Source organism: Oenanthe melanoleuca, chromosome 11 (assembly GCF_029582105.1).
Source record: "Oenanthe melanoleuca isolate GR-GAL-2019-014 chromosome 11, OMel1.0, whole genome shotgun sequence".
Taxonomy (NCBI): domain Eukaryota; kingdom Metazoa; phylum Chordata; class Aves; order Passeriformes; family Muscicapidae; genus Oenanthe; species Oenanthe melanoleuca.
The window spans coordinates 10,928,657-10,953,043 of NC_079345.1; the positions used below are offsets into that span (position 1 = coordinate 10,928,657).

General features: G+C 37.5%; 1 protein-coding gene across 3 annotated transcripts in view; it reads left to right on the forward strand.

The window, feature by feature from the left end:
* The first annotated feature begins 4,462 nt into the window (after positions 1–4,462).
* TOX3 (TOX high mobility group box family member 3) overlaps positions 4,463–24,387 on the forward strand; it is a 97,334-nt gene continuing 77,409 nt past the window's right edge. Inside the window, exons 1-3 of one of the 3 annotated variants that reach the window (XM_056500916.1) lie at positions 4,463–4,578; positions 12,484–12,508; positions 16,419–16,678. In XM_056500916.1, coding sequence (XP_056356891.1) covers positions 16,661–16,678 — 18 coding nt within the window. In that variant the 5' untranslated portion in view covers positions 4,463–4,578; positions 12,484–12,508; positions 16,419–16,660. Of the gene's footprint in view, positions 4,579–12,483; positions 12,509–16,418; positions 16,679–17,707; positions 17,757–22,889; positions 23,069–24,387 lie in introns of those variants that run through there. The other 2 variants (XM_056500917.1, XM_056500918.1) reach the window with 2 other exon arrangements.

A 24,387-nucleotide genomic window follows, 5' to 3' on the forward strand; every position in this document is an offset into this window, starting at 1 on the left:
TTAAAAAAAAATTCATTTTCTTCTAAAATAATTTATTTTGAAAATGAAGTCTGTATTTTTTATTTTTGGCTGGTTCTTTTTACTCTGCCCTGGAATATACACATTCCTTCCTAGTATTTCAGTGTTTTACTCTCTGTAACCTGGGAAGAAATTTGGAATAGTTTCCATTCCACCAAATATTTTCTTTAATTTTTTGCTTGGATTTCATCTTTTCTTATAGTGCCTTAAATGTGGCAATAAACAATTTTCATAAGAATTTCAAAGAATACCACCTGTGACTCAATAATATTAAATTATTTTCTATTATTTTCTATTCCTCAGCCTTTTGAAACAGCAGAGCTTAAATTTTCATGCTGAAACTTAATTTCTTTTAGATTAAAATTAAGATATACAATTTTTTTGAACCTGCTTGCTTCTTTAGATCACTGATGGTATTGGTGAGGAAAGGGCTTTGCTTCCAAAAAAGCCATTGTCTCACTCTAAATGAAATTGCTCATAGCAATCTTAAATGTGAGCTACAAACTAATAGAGCTTCTCTGTAGCAACTGCTGTCTTTCCAGTGTAGGAGCTGCATTCTGAGATTTGAATATGTAAAATGACTAGGTCAGGCTGTCTTGAGGATATAAAAATTATTGGATGAAGTAAAATTTTGCCTGAAATTAAATTTGCAGAAAATCAAATATCTGTTGTTCAGTTCTAAGCAGATGTTGAAAAGGTTTTCCTGGATGCCATCCTTCTTGATAGTATGTCTTTTGATCTGAAGCCAAGTAAGAAATCTGGATGCTAGTCTGGATCTGGAAATTTTCTTTAAATAAGCATATTAGTTAAGTATGTAAATCTGCTTATCATCACTTAAGGAACATTGCCAGAGTAAGAAACATCTGGAGCTCAATATCAGCTAACTTATTAATTCACATTTTTAGTATGTTGCATCCAGAGTATTGTAGGATTCTGTTATCCCAATTGCTTAAGTCAGCTTTATCTAAAAGGCAATTAGTTGCAAGTTCTGTTGTTTACATTTAGACTCATATGAAATCCATGGAGTGTAGTTTTATGGCCTACTCACTCAGCTTCCCAGAGCTGTTCAGAAACAGACCAATGCACACTGTGGTACAAGTAACTCAGAGCTGAAGTAATCATGGCTTTGAAACACCAGTGCTTGCTTCCACCGGAGACAGATTCTGGAAATACTGGTTAGCATTTTGAACTACATGGTCTGGTTTCTTTATCTGAACTCACCACAGTCTAATTCCAAGAAATTATTGTTTGACTGGTCTTGGTAAGAACATAAGTAAAGATGTCAATGCAGCCATGAACCTTCCTCAGTTTTATGACTGCATTTTCTCCTAAGCTTAGAAAAGATTCTCAACTCTTAAATTTAGAGCAAGCCATTTGTATTTTTTTTTTTTTAGCAGCTTCCAAACTGATGGATGCTGGGTGTTTTATGAAGTATTTCTGCTAGCTTAGATGATAGATTGTATTAACCCATGAGAGGTACATTGCAGTTATTGAAGTGAGAATGGCTAATGGCTGACCCTTTATAAGTGAAAAGTCTAGAAATACTGTTTATTGGTGGTAAGAAATTAGCATAAATCTCTACATAAAAAACACCAAAACCATTTTGAAATGGAGTCAAACTGCACAAGCAAGATAAAATGTGCAATTCTACATAATTATAGTAGAGTCTGCCTAGTTCACATACTCTTTGGCTATGCAGTTAAGGTGACTCAAAAAAGTGCATGTGAAACTCAGGTAGCAACACATTTTAAGGATATAAATGGATATAAATACCTTTTTTTTCTTTTTCTTTTTCTTTTTTTTTTTTTTTTTTAGGGAAATTTCATGATAATGGTACTATTAAAGTAAAACTCTGCAGACCTGATGGAATTCAGAAAATGCAAAAGCTCCAATTAATGTTCTAAACAGATCCAGCCCTTTCTAGGAACTTGGTAGCAGTCTAAGGTAGTTCACATTTGTGTACCTTAAAGATTGTTTTAGCTGTGTCCTCCTGCAAGAGGATATTTGTGTTTCCACAGGAGTCAGGCCCGAACCAAAGCATTCGGTGAATTAATTTTTCTCAAGTACTGTTTATTGCAGTCACAGTCCCTTAGGTGTGGATCAAAAGTGTTGGTCTCGTGTCCTTGAGCAGATTAGGTAACAATTTATGACTGCATACTGCTTGATGTGGCATCTGCTGATGAATTTAAATGCAACCTTACAGACAGACCATAATGATCAGTATTACTATTTTTAATAATTTGATTAGATTTGATGGCTTTGGAGCAAGGATTGCTTCTCTGTTGTTTGTTCTTGTCTTTGTGGAAGGGAGTACTGATTCAGAGTTTGATTTCCTTGGTGCTGCCATAAAATGGAAACTACATAACAATATTTATAGTAATTTGGAAATATAAGGCAGATGGGGCCTTCAGCTTATAAAAAATATTTTCTCTCTTGTTCTTGCTGTTGCTCTGACTATATAAAGTTACATTAGGGGGCAAAGAGTTCACCAGTTTTTGATATAAAAAAGGGAAACTAAAGTATCTTACAGTGATTCCATGAAAGAATTTTAATATTAACTGAGCAAACAGAGCTTGCGTGTATGATCTTCTGTTACTATTTAAATTCCCATTATGTTTCAGGGTTTTAATAACTGGAAGTTGCTTCACAATGTACCTACTGTGTGAGCTAAGATGTTCCAAATATTTTTCCTGACTCAAATAAATTAAGAATATTATGTTTCATTGTGTACTTATAAATACAGTTAGAGTTTCCCTCTAGAGAGTGTATACATTAGAAGAGACAATTTTTGGAGGCAAGAAATTACTAGCATAGTGTTGAAAATGTGTTTCCTCCATGAAACATAGAAAATGTATTAATTTTTATTAAATATGGTAATTATAAATTGCATTACTCAGTTTTCTGTGTACCTACTTGTTTTATGTCCTTATAGTAAGTTATGTTTCTATATAATAGATTCTAATTTTCAACTGATCAAGATAAGAAAACAACATAGGGAGTATAATAATAATATATAAAACCAAAAATTAATATTTTATCATACAACATTTCCATTCCCTTATATTTTAAAGGAGCCTCAGTGTTGGGGTGAGAGAAACCTATCTCATATTGTTTTAAAATCTTTTTCACATGCATCTCAGTGTTGGAAAGAGCAGTGGAGTCAAAGTAATCATAGTGACTTGCATATATACAGGCAAAAGATATTTAACAGGAGCATTACTGCTATTTTCTGTTGTGATTTTATTTAATTAATGTCAGTTCACCTGTGCACAGATGACATACTGGGTTGGGTTCATAAGAGTCTGTGAATCCATTAACTTCAGGTGAGACAGCAATAAACACAAGCTGAAACCTGTTCTTTGAATTGGATTACACCCACGTGTAGGCTTACTTATATCTAGGTTAGTTTGGGCCTTCTCATCTTTCTTTTGTGTTCTCTTTCTTCAAAAAGTGAAAAATCTTACCCAGATTGTAGGGGAAAGCTTCTAAATAAAATGTAAATAAACATTTGAAAATAAATTAATCTGTGATACAGTATGTAATTTTTTATCTTTGAGTGAAAGACAAGGATTGACTGGTGCTGTCCTTGCTTTTTTGTTCTTCTGCAAGAAGCATAATAGGAGAAGGTGAGTCATGAGTGTGTTAGAGGAAACATGCAGCTCAGTAGTACAGTCTATTTGAGAGGCAGGCTTACTGAAATTGTACTGTTAGGAAAATTCCTTTGCATTGGCAGTGAAAGGTCTTAGAATACGTTTCCAGCCCCTAAATGATCAACTGTGTGTGTGTAAATGATAACCAATGTAGCTTTTAGGCTGAAAAGTTGTGACATAGGTGTTCAAATGACTTCCATGGAGCACTCAAAGACAAATAAACCTTCTAATGTCATTGGGGGTTACAGATTATTTCCTGAATGAAAATGAAAACACTTTCACTCACAAAGAACACAGAATTTCATCACATTCATATATCTCAAATAAGCTGTTGAAAAGGAATATATTTACTGGAATTCAGAAAGAATTTTCTTGAGTTCTTATGGTGATAATAGGCTCTCTTTCTGTGATGCATCACTCAGCAGGTGTCAGCATTGAAAACATGGGCCTAAAATTTTCACATGGAGTTTCCTCCATTATATTATTATTTTTTAAGAACAACAAATAGTGTTTTTCGTTGAATCCAAAGAAGAAATTTGTTTTGACTGTAGAATGTGATTCTGGAGAGGAACAGCATGTATTATCCAGTGAATCATACTTTTCAAACAAAAAGCAGCATACAAGAAAAGATCAAGGTTTATTATGCCTCACTTACTATCAAAGAAAAATGTAATGGCAGATGCAATGTTAGCAAATTCATGGTGCTCTGTTCACTTTTCCACAGCAGATGAGTGACTGTAATTGATGGACTGGTCAGACAGACTAAAACAAAATAACATTTGTCTTTGACAGATCAAGGATTCACTTGCTTTCTTTTTAGAGAAAAACATGAAAGCTGGAATGAAGTTTTAATGGAAGTGATGCACCTTCATTGTCAGTAACAGGCAAATGAGTAGTGGAGTGACAGAAGGTAAGCTCACTCTTCATATTTAATACTGTATTGCTAAAAGGCATGGATTTTTTCTGAGTAATTCATACTTCTAAGAGCAAGTTTGAGCAGGGCCCAATGTTTAGCAAAAAGTGAGGATGCCAAATGGTTTTTCAAAACTTACTGTGTGGAACAAAGTCACTTAACTGTTCAGTATACTTCAGAGTGTGCACTGTGGACTCAGCAGTATGGAAAATAACCAGAAAGTCCTCCTCCTATCATCTTTTCTCCTTGCTAGTTGGTATTCTTCTTTATGACTCCTTCTGTTTTTTTGAGGGGTGTTCATCAGTATGGTTGAAATATTTTGGAAAGCCAAAGGTTATCTTTGTACCTTAGGGGAGAAGAGCCCATTGACATTGGTAGACAAGATATTTTGTTCACATACCTCCCTCCCACCCCCATTGGGCTATCCCTTAGAACTATGTGAAACAAGCAGAAGATATAGTTAATGGTTTTATAAATATAATTTTATCCAAAAATTTCCAGCTGAAAGAAGGACTTGCAGAAAAAAACCCACTATTTAAATCAATATCTATTATTTTCCCAAAAAAAAGTTAGGGTTCTTCAAAAAATGCTATCTAAAGTGCATGGCCTTTGCAATAAAGAAATCCAGCATATAAAACAACTTTTCCAATGAAAGCTGAATAAACAGTAAGCTAATTGTGTTTAATTTGTGAACTATTAAATTTGTGATAATGCTATTTAAACACTATGGTTCTTTACTGTACTTATCTGATATAATTCTTTCTTTGCATACGACCATGCCCTTTCAATATGCGTTGTCACATCTCTGATGGAGCTGAGAGCCATGACAAAACCAGGAACATCTGGGAGATGAGAAGAGAAAAGCTGAGTGTCAGATAGCAATCAATGGATCACTTAGGGCAATTATGCTTAGGAAATGAAGGTAGTGCAGATGATGTAATTTGCACATGATCAGGCTGGTGAAGGGAGTCAACACTGCTCCCCTTAGGCTGTTATGGAGATGCCTGTGCAGATGTCTGTCCCAGAAATGCCACACGTTCAGGAGAAGCTGTCAGCTCCCCGAGGAGCCGCCCACTGCAGACGAGGCACAGCAGGGCAGCTGCCCCGTGGCACAGCTGTCCATTAGGGCAGCCCGTGTGAGCCACGCTCTGAAGTGAGCGAACCGCGGCAGAGTGAAACACGAATCATGCAGCACAGAGGAATTCTCCTTCCAGTCAGTTTAAGCTTCCTGGCTTAGTCCCATCTTGACACCTCTCCAGTGACACATAACTTACTCTGTTTTGCCAGCTCTGTCCTTTCCCATTTGTCCAAGTTTACTATTTTTGTCATTTCAGCTTAGCCTATTTTCCTTTTCTACATTTTCTAGTGCAATTAGTTGAGTGATTTTGCTCCCTTCCTTTTCACATCATGTCAACTAATCACTTACCTATATCTCTCTTGCTTTAGCTGGGCACATTTCTGTTATGCAACAATTCAGCTTTAAGTTTCCCCTCCTCTTAATGCTGCCCCCATTATTATTTATTAATGCTTTGCACAACTCTTCACCAAGAACTTTGACTTATCTTAAAGACTTTCAATAATTAAGCCCCACAATAAGCCTATAAAGGATGCAATTATATTATCTATTTACCAGATGGCTAACCAGGAACAGACAGAAGTTAGCTAAATTGCCCTGGGTTAAAAGTTGGGGAAAGACAGCACTGGGAATAGAATCCAGTGTTAGTTGAGTTTCTCTGCCAAAAGCTTGTAGTACTACAAAGTGTGTATACCAGCTGTTGGGGAATCACTGTGCTAGCCCAGAATTGTCCTGCTCTAGCTAAGAGCTTAAGATCTATTATTGAATAGGTTTTCAAACTCAGTCCTTGCCCTTTTCTTTCCTAAGGGGACAACAGAAACATCTGAACTTGTAAACTTGAAATGAAACTCTGCTGATGTTTTCCCATCTCTTCTGTAGTAGTTCTGTAACTGAGATCTATGCATAGCTGGATTTTTTTAAAAAATTGTGTGTATTATCAGCAAAACACTTTGAAAAAGAGAAAGTCATTGTTTGTCTGTCTATCAATCTATCTGTCTGTCACAGTGTGAGCCAGTCAGACAGCCTGCCCATAGCACCAAAAAGCCATGCTGGATTTTATCTGTGCAACCAACCATCTGGACTACATACTGAATTCTCTGTCACCATTAAACAGAAGAATCACACTTTGTAAATAGTGACTTTAAGGATTTTTTTCTAGAGCTACTAATTTGGCAAGGCTGGCAAATTCTAACCAGTTATTGTAAGTTTATCTAGATGTCCATGTTCATCCCATTGTCATGTGTGTAATCTTCTTTGAATATTGAACAGAGTAAAACTTATGGACTATTCCAGATGCAGGGTTTGCATTGGATTTATGAAAGCATTGACATGGTGCTCTATTTTCATGAAGTATTTTAGGATCATTTTAATTCTTTGGGATAATTTTAAGTGTTGCAGTGGAGACCTATAGTCCTTTCACGATCAATACGGATCACAATACACGGATCTTGAAATCTCTTTAAACTAGAGATGCCTAATTTTCATGCTGGGAATTAATCTATGAAGGATAATTCTTATGATGGACAAAAGTACTGATTTTCTGCTGCAAAAGTTGCAGTCAAACTGTGATCACTTCTATAAGGTTGGTCCCATGCCCCATGGAGGGAGAGCTGTTGTGCAAAATATTGTCATTAAGTTGTAAACATGAAGAAATGCCTTTTTTTGCCTCATTTTGCCTTGAACTACCTATGGGTTCCTGGAAGCTTTCCAGTATGAATGGTTAGGGCAGCAATCTCCAGTTGTTCTCAATATATTTCCAGATCTTCAGGCATGTGTGTCCACATTCCAGTGTCCAAGCTGATGCCTTCCAGAAGGACTAGTTCCAGTATCTTGCATAAACTCACTGGAGCTGCAGAAGGTCTTTAAGGGCCATATAAGATTTTGTCATGAGGAAGATTAAATGCTGAAATCTAGATAGTCTTTCTACTTTGGGGAGGAAAAAAAGCACATCCATATGAAATTGTGCTCATTACTGAGGAAAATAAATTCTTGTCTGTCAAGCAAATGGCCAGGCTTTAGAAAAGGTTAGACTTGCACATCAATTACTAGGGAAAAACAACACCTGTGTACACTAATTACTTATTTAATGGAAGGTTTTCAGATATCGGGTCAAATTCTCCACTTGCATCAGTTGTATGCCACAGAAATGTCATTTTGGTCAGTGGAAAAACCCACTGATTTACACTGCTAGGTGTTAGAGTAAATCAGGTGAATGGGATGTTATGGTGCACAATAGGAATGTCATTGTAATAAACAACATCTTTAACTTCTAAATGTATGCTTTATATATTCTTACATGATTGATGTCCCTTTCAGTACTGTTTGAGTTAATTTGAATGCAGTTTTGTTTAGTCTTTGTCTCATGTTTGTTGACTTTTTACTCTCCTTGCTATGTCAAAAACATTTTGATGCTATAAATAAGAGCATGGATTAAATACATTCTTTGTGACAAGCAATGTGCAGTGCATTCACTTCTTTCTTCTAGAAGGCAGATTATTTTTTTCATTATTTTGTATCTGCACTCTTTCAGTATTCTGAAGATCAGTAGAAGTACATTTAGACTCAGTTATAGAAAAATTATTTTATATAGATATATTCTGCTTGTGACAGATGTGTGCTTGCACCTGAAAATATCCACAGTCATGCAAACTACAGTTTTAAGAAGCTGCAGAATCCATGGCGTTGGTTTATTTACTACAGGAGTTGTGTATGGTGCTGTGGTACATGAGCTTGTGTTATGATGATATTGTGTATGATTCATAGGTTAAATCAATTAGGCTTAAAGTATTCCCTCTGGCTAAAGAGGTGGGTGTACAAAGGATCAAACTGGATCAAACAACATGCATCAGTTGTAGCTCCCTGTGCCCTGGCATTTGAGGAGTTGTGCCCTAATTCCCACCCCCACCAAGCATTCTGAAACATGTCTGATGTCCTGGCAGGTATCTTTAGGGTTATATGGGTATGGCCAAACCTTTTACAGGTGTAAGTTGACTTGAGTGAAATTGTGTGTTTGCATTAAGGGAAAATTTCATGGATGGTGTGCACTGTACCCACAGCAAAGGGAGACTGATTCTTTTTCAAAACCTGATCCTGTGGTACACCGTACAGTAGCAATTCACTTAAATAAAAACAAGAAACACAGGAGGAAACATCAAGGCCAGTTAACTGTACAGTCTAGGTGCACACAGAAGACATCATTGCATATTTTCAAGTTGCATATTTTCACCAAATATCACATTTAGCCAGTGATCTGCAGGCAGGGGTAAGACAGGAAGAATCTTCCCTTGTGTAACTGTCCTAGGGCTCAAAAAGTTCAGTGACTGTGAAGTCTAGTCTCATCTCAGCAATTCTATTTTATATTTGTCTTCATTATTGAGCACGGTTCATATTCTGTTCCTCGGCTCACTGCAGCTTCATTGCTTCATTTTATGTATCAAGAAGCCGGACAAAGCTCCACTGGCAGCAGGATTTAGACTTTTATTAAGTCAGATAGAAATCATCTCACTCAGTAATCTGGAAAGATGGTGAGAAGTCGTGAGTTTGGCAGGATGGTCTTTTTTAATTACTGCAGATTTCTGATCTACATTTCCCTGCAGTTTAGCATATTGTTGTGAACTTGCAATGTGAGTGTCAAACTCCCCTCTAGTGGTTGCTGTACATAGAGAATAAACATTGATTTAGCTTGATGACAAGTATTTAACTCTGGACAGAAAAGATGACAATTTATATGAGAGTCTGATGGTTGGACATAGTGAAATTTATTTATTTGTCTTTCTTCCTCTTTTAATGATTTAGTTACTTCACATGTTGAAATACTGCAATTAAAACATGATTCATTGTCAAAGCAAACAAACAAACAAAAACAAACAAAAATAATTATGGCATTGTACTCTGCAAAATACGAATGTGCCACCTATTGGTGATGCCTCTGCACTTCTTGATTGCTCTCCAGCAGGTCAGTGACAATGTCACCATGAACAATGCCAGTTGTCCCATACCACACAACAGGGCTACACAACTCTGTGCCTGCTTGTATTAGTGCAGTACTAGTGCTGCAATAATATAAAAGCAAGAATTGAGCAGTAAGTGTGAAATAAAGAACTGAGTGTTAAAAATGTGCAAAGAATAGAGTGACTCATTAAGTGTCATTATGATTAAAGAGTTCCATTTCTTGCTAACAGAGTTCTCAGCAGCAGATTGTGAAACCAGAAATACACTCTGCAAGGCAGAAGTTTTTTGCTATGTGTGAAGAGGAAAGATATGGTGAACTTGTATGTTTCTCAGCCATCTGAGCTGTAAATTTGCACCTCTACAGTCCTCTCAGAGAATCTGTTAATAACTTTTTGGAAGCTATTCTGTTTGAATCCTTTAAGGCAGTAAGATTGGATCCTGCCTGCACAGGGTCCATGCATGGAAAGGAAGAAGCCTCAGGACATCTGACACTGTAAACTCTGTTGTGAAAGTTTTGTTTCCCAGTTTTCAAAAGCAGCCTTCATTCATCCATTATGTGTATTCAGAATTGTATTTCTGTTGATTAAACATTTCACACAGGTACCTTTGTTCTTCAATATGTGCCAGTGATTAAACCTTAAATGGAGGAAGTGAAAACTGCATTTTAAATCTGTGGTCCTTCTAATTTGATTTTTCTTATAGTTTATATAGCAGTTACCAATTGTCCCACTCTCCAGGATAGTATTCAATCACTGCTTATGGGAGAGTCCAACCTCTACTTCATTTCATTTAGTAGGAAAAAAAAAATCAATGCTATTAGTTTCCTCAGTCTAATAGAAAAAAACCTGCTATTTCATAAAATGTTCTAAAATACATCTTTGTTCATAATCTTGCTACTTCTTTATGGTGTAGTTTTGGTGATGGTTTGGTGTGGTTTTTGTGCTTTGTATTTTTTTTCTTTTTTTTTGTTAGTGGCTCAGCTTAGTGAAAGGACAGATTCAACCCTGACTGGCTGCAATAACCTAAGCACTGGTGTGTGACATTAAATGTACACACTGGAATGTAAGATGTCATTGAAAACAAAACCAGTTCTGGAGAGATAAGGTAATAATAAGAGCTAGCATAAAGCAAGCACAATTAAAGTACACCACAGTGTAATATTTTGCTAATCATCTAAAAATATTGGTTTTCCTTAAACTTGAGATTTGCCATAATCACAAAACAACCCAGCAGCCTAGATAAATGTCAGAATGAAGAATCAAAAAACCACATTTGAAAATAAAATATGGGGTGTGTTGTTATACCCATAAAGATTGTAAAGCAATAGCTGTGTCAGGTCCTCTTAAAAATAATACGTTTTCATCTTATGTCTCAATGTAAGAGCGTCTTTTTGAGCAGATGTTCTGGGAATGCTCCCTCCCTTATGCAATGACAGAAGCACAGCAATGCTCCTAGAGAGGTTTACCTTTCAGAGCTGACAAGTGTTAAAAGAAAATGGGGGGTGTGAACAGGTTTGTAATCTACATCACAGATATGTGGGAAAGGGTTTTAAAATACACTGTGTAAGGGAGAGGAGAAATCAGACACATTAAATAAAATCTATATAAATAGTAACAGTGAAGTCATACAATGATCTTTAACAAAATAAGCCCCACTAAAGCAGGCCATGAGCAGTGAGAGCTGCTGTTTCTTATGGGATGCAGTGATAAAGAAATTACATACTTATTTGAGAGGAACATAAATAAAGATTAATAGGTTAATGAGTTATTTTCCTTTCATTACTATACTATTGTACTTTATTATAATTGCTTTGCACTCATTTAATTAAATTTGAACTAGGGCCAACACAAGATAATTTGTTTTCCCTGTACTAAACAATGAGTATGCAGATTGGAAGTACTGAAGCAGTAATCAGCCCTCTGTTTGCAACACTTTCCTACTCAGAGTAGACATTATAATTGATAATTTGATTGTTGCAGCACTCTGTGCAATATATTTTAAAGCAACATTAACATAATGGAAATTATGTTGTGTGCCTAATCCAAGCTTTTCACTGTGTAAGTATACGAATCCCATTCTGTAATGAGTTAGGGCACTCTCCACCAAACATGCCTACAACCTTTACATGCCTTGTTTTGGAACAGAGCTATCTCCTTCTAGTCTCCAGTCAATGCCTTCCCTATCAAGTTATATCACTTAAGTTGTACACAAAAAGTGCTAGAATAGCTAAGCTAAGCATTTCTATAAAGCCTGATTTGTTCTGAAATAAATCTGTCATTAAAACTAAGTAGGTTTTTTATAGTCTCTGTATAATTTTTGCATTATTTCCAGGGAAGGTGTTTATCCTGTCCATTAGACTTTATCTTTCCATTGTCTCTTTCCACCTTCTGAAAACCCTCCTAGCAAAACAATGATGTGACTGAGATGTTGAGGTAGGACTTTTCAATGCCTGTAATATAAACAAAAGCTTCCTCATTACGTTCCTTTAATATATTGCACTTAGAAAACAAAGCATTTTTTTTCATGTTCTGCAAGAATGAGAGGAAAGGGTGAGGCTCTGTTGGAACTTTTCTTTATCCAAATCACATGCCCACCACGCATTTTCAGAGGAGTTGGTGTCTGCTGTCCTGAACCACTGAAGTCCTGAGGGTGGTGGGACTGTCCTGAGCAGTTGTGTGCCACCTCAGCAGTCACCAAGGTTACCTTGCCTTTCAAGTTTGGGCCACAAAAATGTAGAAAAACAAAGTGAAGTGTGATGGCTTATAAAACTCTGCCAACTTTAACTTTATTTGTTTTCTGACAAAATAAGAGTGATTTTGCTTGTGTAAATATTTGAGTCAGTCACCTCATTTAATATTTGCCTGTTTACTTTACAGCCTGGAGTGTCCCTGTACTAGAAAGGTGAGTTGTGGTTTTGTAAAATAAGTTCAACTTGTTTGAGAGAAGTGTTGTAGAGGAGAATATTTCACTTACTGTCTTTTAGAAGTGAGCTTGCAAAGTCTCTTATGGTTTTCCTTATGCAAGGAATCCTACTGAAAATAACAATGATTAGTATTTTAGAGAAGTCATGATGAGCTTAACTGTGCTGCTCACTGGAGAGTAGTGCTAATGAGTGTGGAGTGACACAGGTTGCCTGCACAGACTTCTTTTGTTCTCCACCATGTTTCCAAAGGAAGTTTTTGAAGGAGATAGGAAGCCTTACTGGCAGGCTTGACTTCCCTTTTTTTTGCTCTTCTAATGTGTAATTCCATTTCCTTTTGCTGACAATTCTATAACATCATTATAAAGCCTAATATATTCGGAGAGATGCCACTATAATACTCCTGGAGCTGAGAGAAAATCAGAAGTACAGGAGAAATGAACAGTGTTACAGATATTTAAAAAGGTGTCAGAAAATGCTCCCTGCATCACCACCCAGCTCTAAAACCACTGATCCTCTGAGAGATCTCTCTGTCTATCTCTATGGTCGGACACTATGTGCTCCCACTTTTATTGTTTTGAGATTTCTGTGGTTTCCCAGCCATGTAATAGGAACTTGGGGAATCCTGCCCCAGACAGTTTCTCTCTTGCATGTGAGTTTTCACTAAATAGGTCCCCAAGATTTGTTTGGGATCCAGAAGTAATGAGGTGGGCTTTGTGTCTGTGAAAGGAGATGGAGCTGGCTGCCCATGGTGAGGCTCTGTGTGTTGGCAAGGAGCTGGCAAGCCAGGATCCCTGCTGGAAATCTGGGTGCAGGGGAGCTCCTCTCATCTTCATTCAAAGCCTGTAGGAGGTTTCTTTCCTGCACTTAGTAGCACAAAGACAGAAGCCTTTTGTAACTTGTCTACTGTGAGGCCTAACCAAAGTCTCCTGAGTCTTAATAAAGGTTGCAATCACCCTCAGTGCAGCTCAGTTTTGCAATAAAGGTTGGTGCATTTCAATAACTTTTTGAGTTTCCCAGAGACAGGCTTTGCCTGAGCAAAGAGACATGGGATCCATGACAGACAGGGCATCATTTAGTGTTCATATCAACGAGTGGTGGGATTTTTCCACACCACCTTAGAATCTGTTACGGTGGATTATGCCTTCAGAAAAACTAATTTATAATGTCTCAAGTAGAAAGTGGATCATAAGTGCTCTGTCTTTTTATACAAAGCCACTGCTGTCAGCCCATAAGGCAAATCCAGGGAGGCTTCTGTTTTCCATTTACCGTACTTTTCAATTGATTGGTCAGTGGTGTGTATCCTTTTTCAGTTTCTTTATTCCCTCTCTTTCAGACTTGGAATATCATTGCCTGAAATCCTGAGGGTAACATTATAGATTTCTTTTTATTTCACACAGAGTCCTTTAAACACACAACATACTTGAATTGCCTCTCCGTCTAGCTTTAAATCAGTCTGGGTGTGTAACTCAAATCACAGATTGAATGCTATAATATTGCTTCTTTGCACAATTTAAAAGGTTAGACTAGAAAGGGAACAATCCTTTTCATGGGTGTGCATAATAAATATAGCATGACTAGAGATGTAAGAATGGGAGAATATTTTGATATGAGGTGTTATAACCAAGCTAGGTTTATAGTGAAATCAAAAAGTGCAAGAAGAAAGAACAGCTTTGAAAAGCATGAGGGGATCATGGAAGGGTATGGATGGAAAATAAAATAGGAGATTTTCAAAGCTGAAGTTTTGTAGCTAGAGAATTCTACCTGCCATCCAGTGTGGATATTTATTTGGGATAAATAAAATAGCAGTTGAGACTGTTGAAATGCATATATCAATCATCTGCAAGATAAAGCAGGGGAAGATTGAAAGATTACAGAACAAAGGGGAAAGTGTAAGTAAAAAGAAGAAAATAAAAGAAGTCTGTGAGAAGGCTAAGATAAATAAGAGATTTTCTGAATACACAAGAAATGAGGTCACTGGAGAATGCAGCTGAGTTTGAGACATTGCAAAGGTAACCTACCAGTGGTTGAGAGAACTACATTGTTCAGATGTTAAATTCTTTGAGTCAGTTTTCTTGATGAAGATAAGGATAATAAAAAGAAGAGACACCGAAACAGAAAAAGGAGTTAAAATAGACTCTGAATACTGAGATAAATTAGAACTTTAAAAATCAACCCAGATTTCTGGGAGAAACTGAAACACTCAAGAATATACCAACCATATTATTGGGAATAGTGCCTGGCTGGAAATGCCTGAAGACTTGAAGTATAGTCCTGGACAGTGAGTTCTTGGCAGATTGTAAGTCATGGCATGTGGTTTGGATAGTCTGTGGTTACAAGAGAATATTTCTGTACACAGCACTTTCCATCATCCTTGTGTACTATGGGCCTTTTCAATAGAGAGAAGGGCACCAAAATGAGACCAAGGTGAGGTTGATGTGGAGGAACAGTTGATATGAGAGGTCACATCCTCACTTTATTTGAGTCAGGGTATTTAAACACAATCAACTGTACTGAGGAGAATAGGAAAGACCACAAGCTTGCAATCAGTAAAGAATGTATAACACACTTTCAAAGACAGCCCACACCTATGGACAGCAGTAAGACTGTAAAGTTCTCAGCAGGGGGAAAAAAATTAAAATCAAAGAAAAAAAAAAAGAACAGCAAAAAGAATCAGAGTATGGTGTGAAATGCAAATACAGAGGCTTCATGTAGTCTGATACTGGTGAAGCATGACAGTATCATGGTAATGCTCAAAAGACCAGTCTCTGGTTTTAATTATTCTTTAAAAAAGTTATTGTACAATCAGAAAAGCTTCAAAACCACTGCTAGTATGGTACAAGGGCAGAGAGACCTTAGTTATTTGTTAAAGTTAGAGAAAGCAGGTCTATAGAACAGAGGAAATTAGGAGGTCATCTCATTGAGTCAGAGATAATTCTGAAGGGAATAGGCAGGATAAATGCTACCAGGTTAGTTGAACTCTTTTGAGATTCAAGAACAAAGGAGAAGAACTAAGAGAAATCAATGGCCACTGTATTTATTTGGAATTCCTTACACAAATTGGAAGCAATTGCATATATAAAATATTTCACTAATGGCAGCAAGAAGAAGAAACAATTGAAACAATAATTTGAAGGGTTAGTGTATCTAAGGTTTTAAAAACATAGACATTTACCATTAGCACTTACAGTGAGCTATTTTCTTTGCCAATAATTATACATAATCTTTTTGCAAGGCAGCTCTATTGCAATAAATAATAAAAGAAGGAGAAAAACTTCAAAATATGAATTTTAATTTAGAGGTGGTTATTGGAAATTTTTTTGCAGTGACTCCCCAACAGCACAAGTAAATTGGATGTGGAAAGAGGGAGTAAACATTACTTTACTGTATATGCTTCTGTGTCTTCCATTTATCCTGTTTGAAAACATGTGTAACAAAAAAGATTGTGTCATCAGAGGAGTTACTTGATTTTTGGGTTTGGTTGGGTTTTTCTGGTTTTGGGTTCTTTTTTAAAATTAATTTAAATTTCCATCTGTGCAGAGGAGTACATAAATGCACACATCACACACACATACACACGCACATATACATTTGTGTGTGTATTTATTTATTTAGTTATATATGGAATCATAACCCAGAAATTTGCATGCTGTAGTTCTGAACTAAAATTGTTCAGGGATCAGTGCTTCCCGAGAGCCTCCCTGTTTTACCAGGAGCTCCCCTTTTGTTCAACTATGGTTCTCTTCTGTAACACAACACTTCATGGAAAAGTGCTAACTAAAATGGGGGATAGAAGGGAAAAAGGATTTTTTTTTTTTGCCAGAGACAAATAAATTCCTGCAGAATTCTGTTTGTACGTGGACTAACAAGTGCTACATTTTTTAATATTAGGAGTCCATCAAAAGCTGAGCTGAAGCTGTAACATCCTGCCTGGCAATGGGAGCCTTTCCACCAGTGTGATGATGGATCATCAGACTCACTCTATCAAATAGAAAACTTAATCTCCAGTAACTGAGGCTCAGGTATGATGCAAGACCAGTTGTATTCACCCAAGGATGACGCCTCCATAGAAACTGTCAGCAGAGGTCCCTATGGTCTGCTGAAACCTGGAGCTTCCCTTTGCTTTCGAGGATATGGAGATGGACATAAATGTAAGTTAATAGTAAAAGATGAAGCACTTTGAAGAGTGGAGAGAGGTGTATGATTGTGAAGGTGAATGAATATTGAATTGCAGTACATTGAAGCAGTAAGGAACATTAATTACTCTGGATTTTAAGTATTAGAAGGGGAACATGCACTATACATGTACTTCTAGGATGTGTGCCTGAGAAATTAACATATATCGACATAACCCTAAAAAAACCCTATAGATTCAGAACCATTCCTAGTTTGTGTTTTGCTTCACTAGGCACATAGAAAAGATAGGATATTCCCTTCTCCTTCTCAGGTAAAGTGGGTTCCAAAGTGGTTCAAATCCTGGTAATCCAGCCTGAGGAATGAAATATTCCTGAAAAGAGGGGATATGCCGTATGAAGAACAGATCTCTGCCAGGGCTGCTGCTCTTACAGGCACATCCAGGCTGGCTGTAAATGAGGTTTTTCAGGCAGTAATGTAGCCACAACAGCTCAGAGCTGCACAGGGCACGCTGTTTACCCAGTTTTTCAGCCATGGAACAACATTCACATCAGTGAATGCAGTGGAGACATACCCAGAATAAGAATGTGATTTATTCTTTCAATGTGAGAAGCAGCTATATGTTCAACAAAGGCTTTCCTTAGACTAATGGCCAAAGTAGGCCCCAGTGCAGCTCCTCTATAGACTGAGAAGAAAGGATTGTTTGTTGAGGCCCAACTGTCCCCAAAAACCAGTCTGCTGCGTGGATTCCGTCATGTATGAGTTCTCTGCTCGCTTCATTGTCACGGGTGTTTCCTGCCACGCATGGCATAACTGGGGAATTTACTGCAGCCCTTGCTGATAGAGCACATAATTCAAAGTCCTGTCACAGCTTGGAAAGAACAGATGACTACTATAGAACAGTTTAATATATATAAGATATTGTTTACCAGTGGAATACAGGAAAATGTGATTTTTCTCATTCTCAAGGAATGGCAAAGCATTTAATGAAGGAATGAGTTAAGAGTTGTGGTTGTTCAGTCCAGAGCCAGATCCAGTGACAATAACTTTGACCATGTGGCGCCTTTAATTGTGAATTGCAAGAGCTGCAGTTGGGTGAGCCCTGGTTTTTGTGTAGGAACTCTGTTCTTCGCAACTATTTTCTAGTCAGCATGTGCCTCCTGTATTCTTGGGAAAAAAATATCTGCTCTCCTGCTCCAGTGTGGGTAGCTACCCTTCCTGAATCAGTGAAACAGCCAAGGAGTAAAACTACACCATTTGCTTTCCAGGGAGACTTGAGTTCAGCTGAATTTCAAAGCCAGTTATGCATGTGCTTCATGTAAAGCAATGCTCCTGAAAATTGCTGCTTTTTAAACCCAGTTTATAATATCACGCATTTTGGATGCTACTCATTTGAAGCCTTTTGAAGTACTGTTTTTATTTGCATATCTCTAGCACTGATTTTTGGATGTAACACTTCTGTGTCCTTTGCCTTTGTTAGTATTTGTTTTGGGTTGTCATTACAGAAAAGACCACTCCTCCCAGCAGTGAGGTCTGTCTCACCCACGTACTGCAAGGACATTCAAGGATGTGGTGCAGAGCAAATGGTTGTGCTTGCACGAGCAGCTTGCATGTTAGAACTGCACATTAGCATGGTTTTGGTGCTTGCATGACTTGCAGTAAACTTGGCAGTGTAAGTCTGTGTGTAAGTCATGCTCTAAGCATGAGCCCTGGTAGCGGATCCCCAGCTCTGCTCTTCCTTTTCCACCTCATACTGTGGCGGGTCAGCACCGATCCACAGCCCCTCTCCAGCCTGGGTATTTGGTAGGTCACATGTGGAGCCCCAGAGCAGCACAGAGATTGTGACTTCATGCTCCACAAATGCAGAATTTCTTCTGGTTGGGCTCAGCTCTCAGAAGCTGTTTGTCATGCAGGTTTTCTCATCCAGGGCTTCCCAGATCAGTGTTTAGACACGTGAGTGCTCTGGTTTCAATCTGTGAGGACAAATGCAGATTGATTGAGAAGACAGTGCCCCAAAACACTCTGATTCAAACACTTCAACATATCCCTATCTATGAGGAGTATTTCATTTTTAATGATACTCACATTTGGACAAAAGCACAAGCTGTTCATGAGACTTGCATGAGCAGAAGGAGAGGCTGTATTGATCAGCTCTTTTTCTGCTGGAAATTATTCATTCAGGTTACCCTTTTACTGTAAAAGTTTGGGAGCAGGAGTGAGTCATGCCAAGGGGGTAGAGGGGCTCCACTGGATGCAGAATGATGGAAGAAGGAAGAGGGTGGGGAGGAGAAGAGCCACTGACCCCTCATGCTCCTGATTCTGGTCATGGTCCTGCATGAGGTGCCTTTTGCTGGTCTGGCTGCTGCTCCAGCCCAGGAGCTGCCTCCTGTGTATGAGACTGATTTCCCAGTGCCTCTCTGTGACTGCCATGCCTCCTGTGGCCCTGAATTGGTGGTTGTCTGTGTCCCTGGGCACTGCAGGCAGAGCTGCCCCATCCCAGTCTGTGTCCCTGGGCTGTGCCCATCACCCTGGGCACTGCAGGCAGAGCTGCCCCATCCCCAGTCCCATCAGTGTGCTCTGGGTGGAGCAGGAACTTGCACAGTTGAGGCTGTGATTGCTTTGAAGGGTGTTGCTGTACCTCAGCAGCTGGATGGATGTCATTGAAAATGAGATAAGAAGGGGAAGAAAACCCACAAAACAAGTTTTGGAAAAATCTTTATCAAACAATACCTGTTGTGGGGACTGCTTTCAATGAGATGCAAATGCATTTTCCTTTCATTTCTGCAACGGTTCTGAGCTGCTTCATTAATAACAGACTTGTTTGGGAGACTGACAAGATGGGAACCAGCACTGTAATTACACACTGCTCTTTTTGTGAGGACTGCCACAAAAACAACACTGTGTTCTCATTTTCTCCAAAGACAAGCAGGGAAACAAATTTCTAACACCTTGCCATCCGTTGCAGCTGGACACTGTTCCAGACTGACATGAATCAATTAAAAGTGAAAATGTAACCCATAGAAACATTATTCAGTAAGCTTCATACAAAAGAAAGCATTTCTACTTGCCTAATTAAAGAATGAGGAAAAAAAAAAGTGTATATTTTTGGCAGTAGTTGTGGAAGTATTTTGCTTTTTTTTTTTTTTTCAAAAGTCAGACCATCATAGCAAAAACAATTAACAAAAGAAAAATGTTTCCTTTTCCTGGAGTTGGCTAATTAAAAACTTTCTCCCTCATGGATTCACTGAACACTGAAGGAGACATTTCATGGCTTTTTAGCACCTCGAATGCCATATTTATTTTTCAATTGAAAATCTGTATTATTGTGAACTGCCATACACACACCTTACCTGGATTCTCTAAATTAAGCTGTGATAATCTTTAGCATTGCTCTCTTGACTTTGTTTCAACATTCGTTTTAATGCAAATTTCCTAATCTAACTTGTAAAACATTTAATATTTAGAATATACTCCTTTAAGATCCGTCAAAAGAGGCAAAGCTGCACAACAATGCCTGGTGCTGGAGCATTGTGAGCCTGCTACAAAGGAATGAGGTGATTCTTTCTTTCAGGTCAGAAGGTCAGGCTTCACTGCATTAATTTTGCTGAGTCTCTTTGTTATTTATAACAAACAAGGTCATTTATTTTCATTTCCTTGTTTCTAATTGCATGCATCTCCTTTGGAGTATGAACTCGGTAAACAGGTGGCTGAAATGCTGGGGAAAATACTTGAAGCTGTTCCAGAAATAGGGCATGTCCCACACTGGTAAAGCAATTTGATGAGTTAGAGATTTAGTCATAGCAGGATGTGCACCTGCTTGAAAGCAAACACACTTCTCTTTGGCACACACAGATACATGCAAATTAAAAGAGATTATTTCACTCTGAATAGTGGGTTGATATTTGATCAAATTTAACACTGTATATTTTAAATAAAGCCTTGGTGTATATTAGTGAAACACAATCTCTTTTCAGCTGCTTTTGATTTTTTTTCAACTTCTCTTTGAATATTACAAATGTATGATATTTCTTCACTAGCTGAGCCTACAAAAAGAGTGTGTCTCTGGAGGAGAACTTTATCAGGGGATCTTTATGATGAGAACTACCTACATGCACTGAAAAAAAAATGGGATAATGAAAAGCTAGGATATTTGACGGACAAGGAATAAATCAGATCTTAAATTTTTTATTCTAAAATGAATTCCCACAAATTAAAGGGCATTCATTGGAGTGATAGCAGTATGTCTTTTTAATCCTGTAAACCCCAACCAACCCCACGTTTCCAGGCAGCCCAAATGGAACTCTAAATATATTCATGGGCAGCTTTTGCATAGGTAGTTATTGAATTTGCATTTCAAAATACTGGCAGTGTAGAGCTAAATCTGTGGCTGCTTTGTCCTGAAAGATGAGATACACTGTGGACTACCTTGATTTCAGGGCATTTGAGAATATAGCAGGAAGCAGTAATTGTCTGGCATGACTGAGCTTCTGTTGTTGGTGGTTGAGAACAGGTCCAGGGATGAATCCATAAGGGAAGCAGAGGGAGATTTCTTAGCAAGGTCTTCCAGTTCCCCAGAGAATGGGAGGCACCATGCCCTGTGTCCACAGGCTCTGCACTGAGCTCTGGAGCTTAAGAAATGTCTGAGCAAGGGGAAAGCGTAGGAGGAAAGCTGGAGAGAAGGATGTGCCTTCTCAAGAGACAAATGTTTGGTCTCTTTTCTAAGATTGGGCATAGAGGGGTTGTTTGGAGGAGGCTCTGCAAGGGGCCAGTATTCTCCAGTTTAAATTGTCCTTTTCTGCAGATTATTTCCAAAGACAGGGGCAAGGAAGGCAATTTGGTTGTAAGAATTATACTACAGATTTCATTGTTTAGGATGCACACTGTAGCCTTTCTATGAGAAGATTACTGTCCTGGGCTTTTCTTTCAGCATATGAAAATATAGTTTGTAATTTCAGGGAGACAATATCATTAAATGGTATGTTGGAAGAGAGAAAATATTTTGTATCTCTAAAATCGATAAAAATCCAAATCCTTTCTTTAGCAAAATATTTGTTTCTTGAATGTAATTATAAATGTCATTGTACATTCTTCCTGACTTCAATGCTTATCTTGAGGAGTTCAGTGAAAATAAATTGTTTTCATGAAAGCAGAGAAGCCATTTGATAAACACACTGTCTCAGAAAATTGTTCCTGAAGCAGAGGTCGTTCTCTCACTTTAAAAGAAAGAGAATATGTTTTAGAAAACAAGCCAGGCAGCAGAAAAAAGCTTTTTTTTTGTTTCAGACAATTCATTTTAAAAAGCAATGTGTAAATCACATGGAAAATTCTGCATTGATTATTTTGACTGCTGTAGAATCCTGGAATAAATGAAGTTGAAATAGACTTATATCAAAGAACATTGCATTTAGTAGCAAGTTGGAGTGTTATTTTACGACTTTTTTTTTTTTTTTTTTTTTTTTTTTTAGATTTGGTTTTGTGATCAGATGTTTTATTAAATATTAGTCATTCATGGTAATGAGGACTGATTCTTTAAGACCAGCTTGGCACATTCTGTTCATGAGCTTCAGGAAATAGTCTTGAGAACTGGAATCTGTCATTAGCTTTTCAACACTGAAATCTGGCCCACTGAGGCACCAAAAAAAAAAAAAAAACCTCAACTCTATCACTGAACATAAGTCCTGAATGAAAGTATAGCAGTTCATTTTAGAGATGTTATTGCAGTCCCTAATCACACCTTCTGTTCCTTAATTTTTAATCTGATGTATTTGTGTATGTGTCTATTACTAAGTCCCAAACTCTATTGTACAAGTACTTATAAAATAGTGCTTCAGTTTTTTAATGCTCAGCTAGAATTATGCTGCTATTAATGTAAGAGTTATTAATAGGCTCCCAGAAGACTAGATCATTAATTAGAAGACCTAAAGGATAACTAATGGGTCCTTTGGAAGACTACTCCCAGTTATTGTATGGATCTGATCTAGCCAAAGAAATTTGTATGTCTACAGCTCTATTAATTTTTTTTTAATATATATCTTCACATCCTCTAGCATTAGTCACTAATTATTTTATGTTATAACCTGTGCTGGTAGATGGTGTGACATTAGTACCACGGTAAGTCACTGTAGCATTTGAAAGAGACATGATGACAGCAGCATTTTCAAATAATTACTTTTGTTTTTAAGGCATGACTGTGAAACTATACATTGCTTTTATCTTGTAACTCGGCAGTGTCTCATCAAGTCCTTTGATGGCTTCCAAGAGATGACCAAAGGCCCATCCCTTCCACAGCCACCAACAGAGGATGTGCAGTGTGGTCACTAAGGGTGGACAGAGCCACCTCCCCAGCCCTGGGGACAGCCAGGGCACTGCTGCCCACCTTTCCCCCAGGGTACTACACACCTCTCAGGGTGAGTGTGCCCTTGCACTGGGGATTGTTGAATTAAACTCACAAAATCTCAGAAAAAGATTGCTCCAGAAACATCTCCACACCCTTCTTTAGGTGCTTTATATTGCAATGTGTGCACCTGAAATATATCAGAGGCCATGTGTGTGCATTTCAAATCATTGCCTTAAAGAACATTGGATGAAATTAGAACTGGAAAACATGAGTGAGTGAATTTGTTGCAATACAAGGATTAAATGTAACCTTTTTCACCTGGAAAAACACTTCAGTATATCTCACTAAGACTTTTCATTAAAATAATTCTTTAAGTAATTAGATTTGGTTCTACTGTAAAATGAAAGCTTCTGCCTATCACATTCCTCTAGACTAACAAAGAAATTTAAAGAAGAATTTGGATTGCTCATGGTGAGCATATTTTTCTTTCTGTAGACATTGTCCTTGTAAATTCCCTGTAAAAAGTAGATGTCAGTAGCTGTTTTTCCACCTTGTAATAGTTCCAGCAGTTTAAATTCAACAAATGTATGAATGTGGGGAGAGCTGGAGGAGAAAACCAGAAACACACCACACAGCTTTATATCAACAGATGATATAAATTATATATATGTACATGTAATTATATATATCTATGTGTGTATATATATATATATAACCATATACAGTATCATCTCTATACCAATTTTCCTGTCTTGCTTTAAAATGGCATCCCTAGAAGTAAGGAATACACTGCATTAATTTCTTAGTTTCAGTTACAACTTTTATTCTCTAATGCTAATCTAGAAGTGACACTGTTCCAGTCATTGTTCTCCTAAAGAAGTGAATTTTTATATCACTGGACAGTTCCTTCACTGTTTTCAGTGCAGCGATCAGTTTGTTTTTCAACGTGGTCTTTATCTCACAATAACTGTGTACTAGTATGTGAGGATACTGTAACACTGCAGTCAATAGCAACAGGATATTCCCTCTGCCAAAAAGTAATCCTATATTGTCCATTACACACAGATTATTTTGGAAGGTTATGGAATACTTTCTTTAAAGCAGCAGAAACCTTTTTTCTGTAACATAGTTCAGCAGTATTAATGGTCATCTCTGCTCTCTAAATAACTCAAATATCTGGTTTTCTGCTAGAATATTATTTCAAATATTGTATGTGATTTGAGGTGGTAAAATACCTCAGGTGAAATAAGAGACTTCAGCAATCCACAGAAACATCAAAGAGGCACATGTAAATCTTTGAAAAGTTTAATTTTTTTTTTTAATTACCTGTTTCATAAAGTAATTTCCTGATTTGGGCCTGAAAAAATTTTCACTACCAAAAACTTGCAG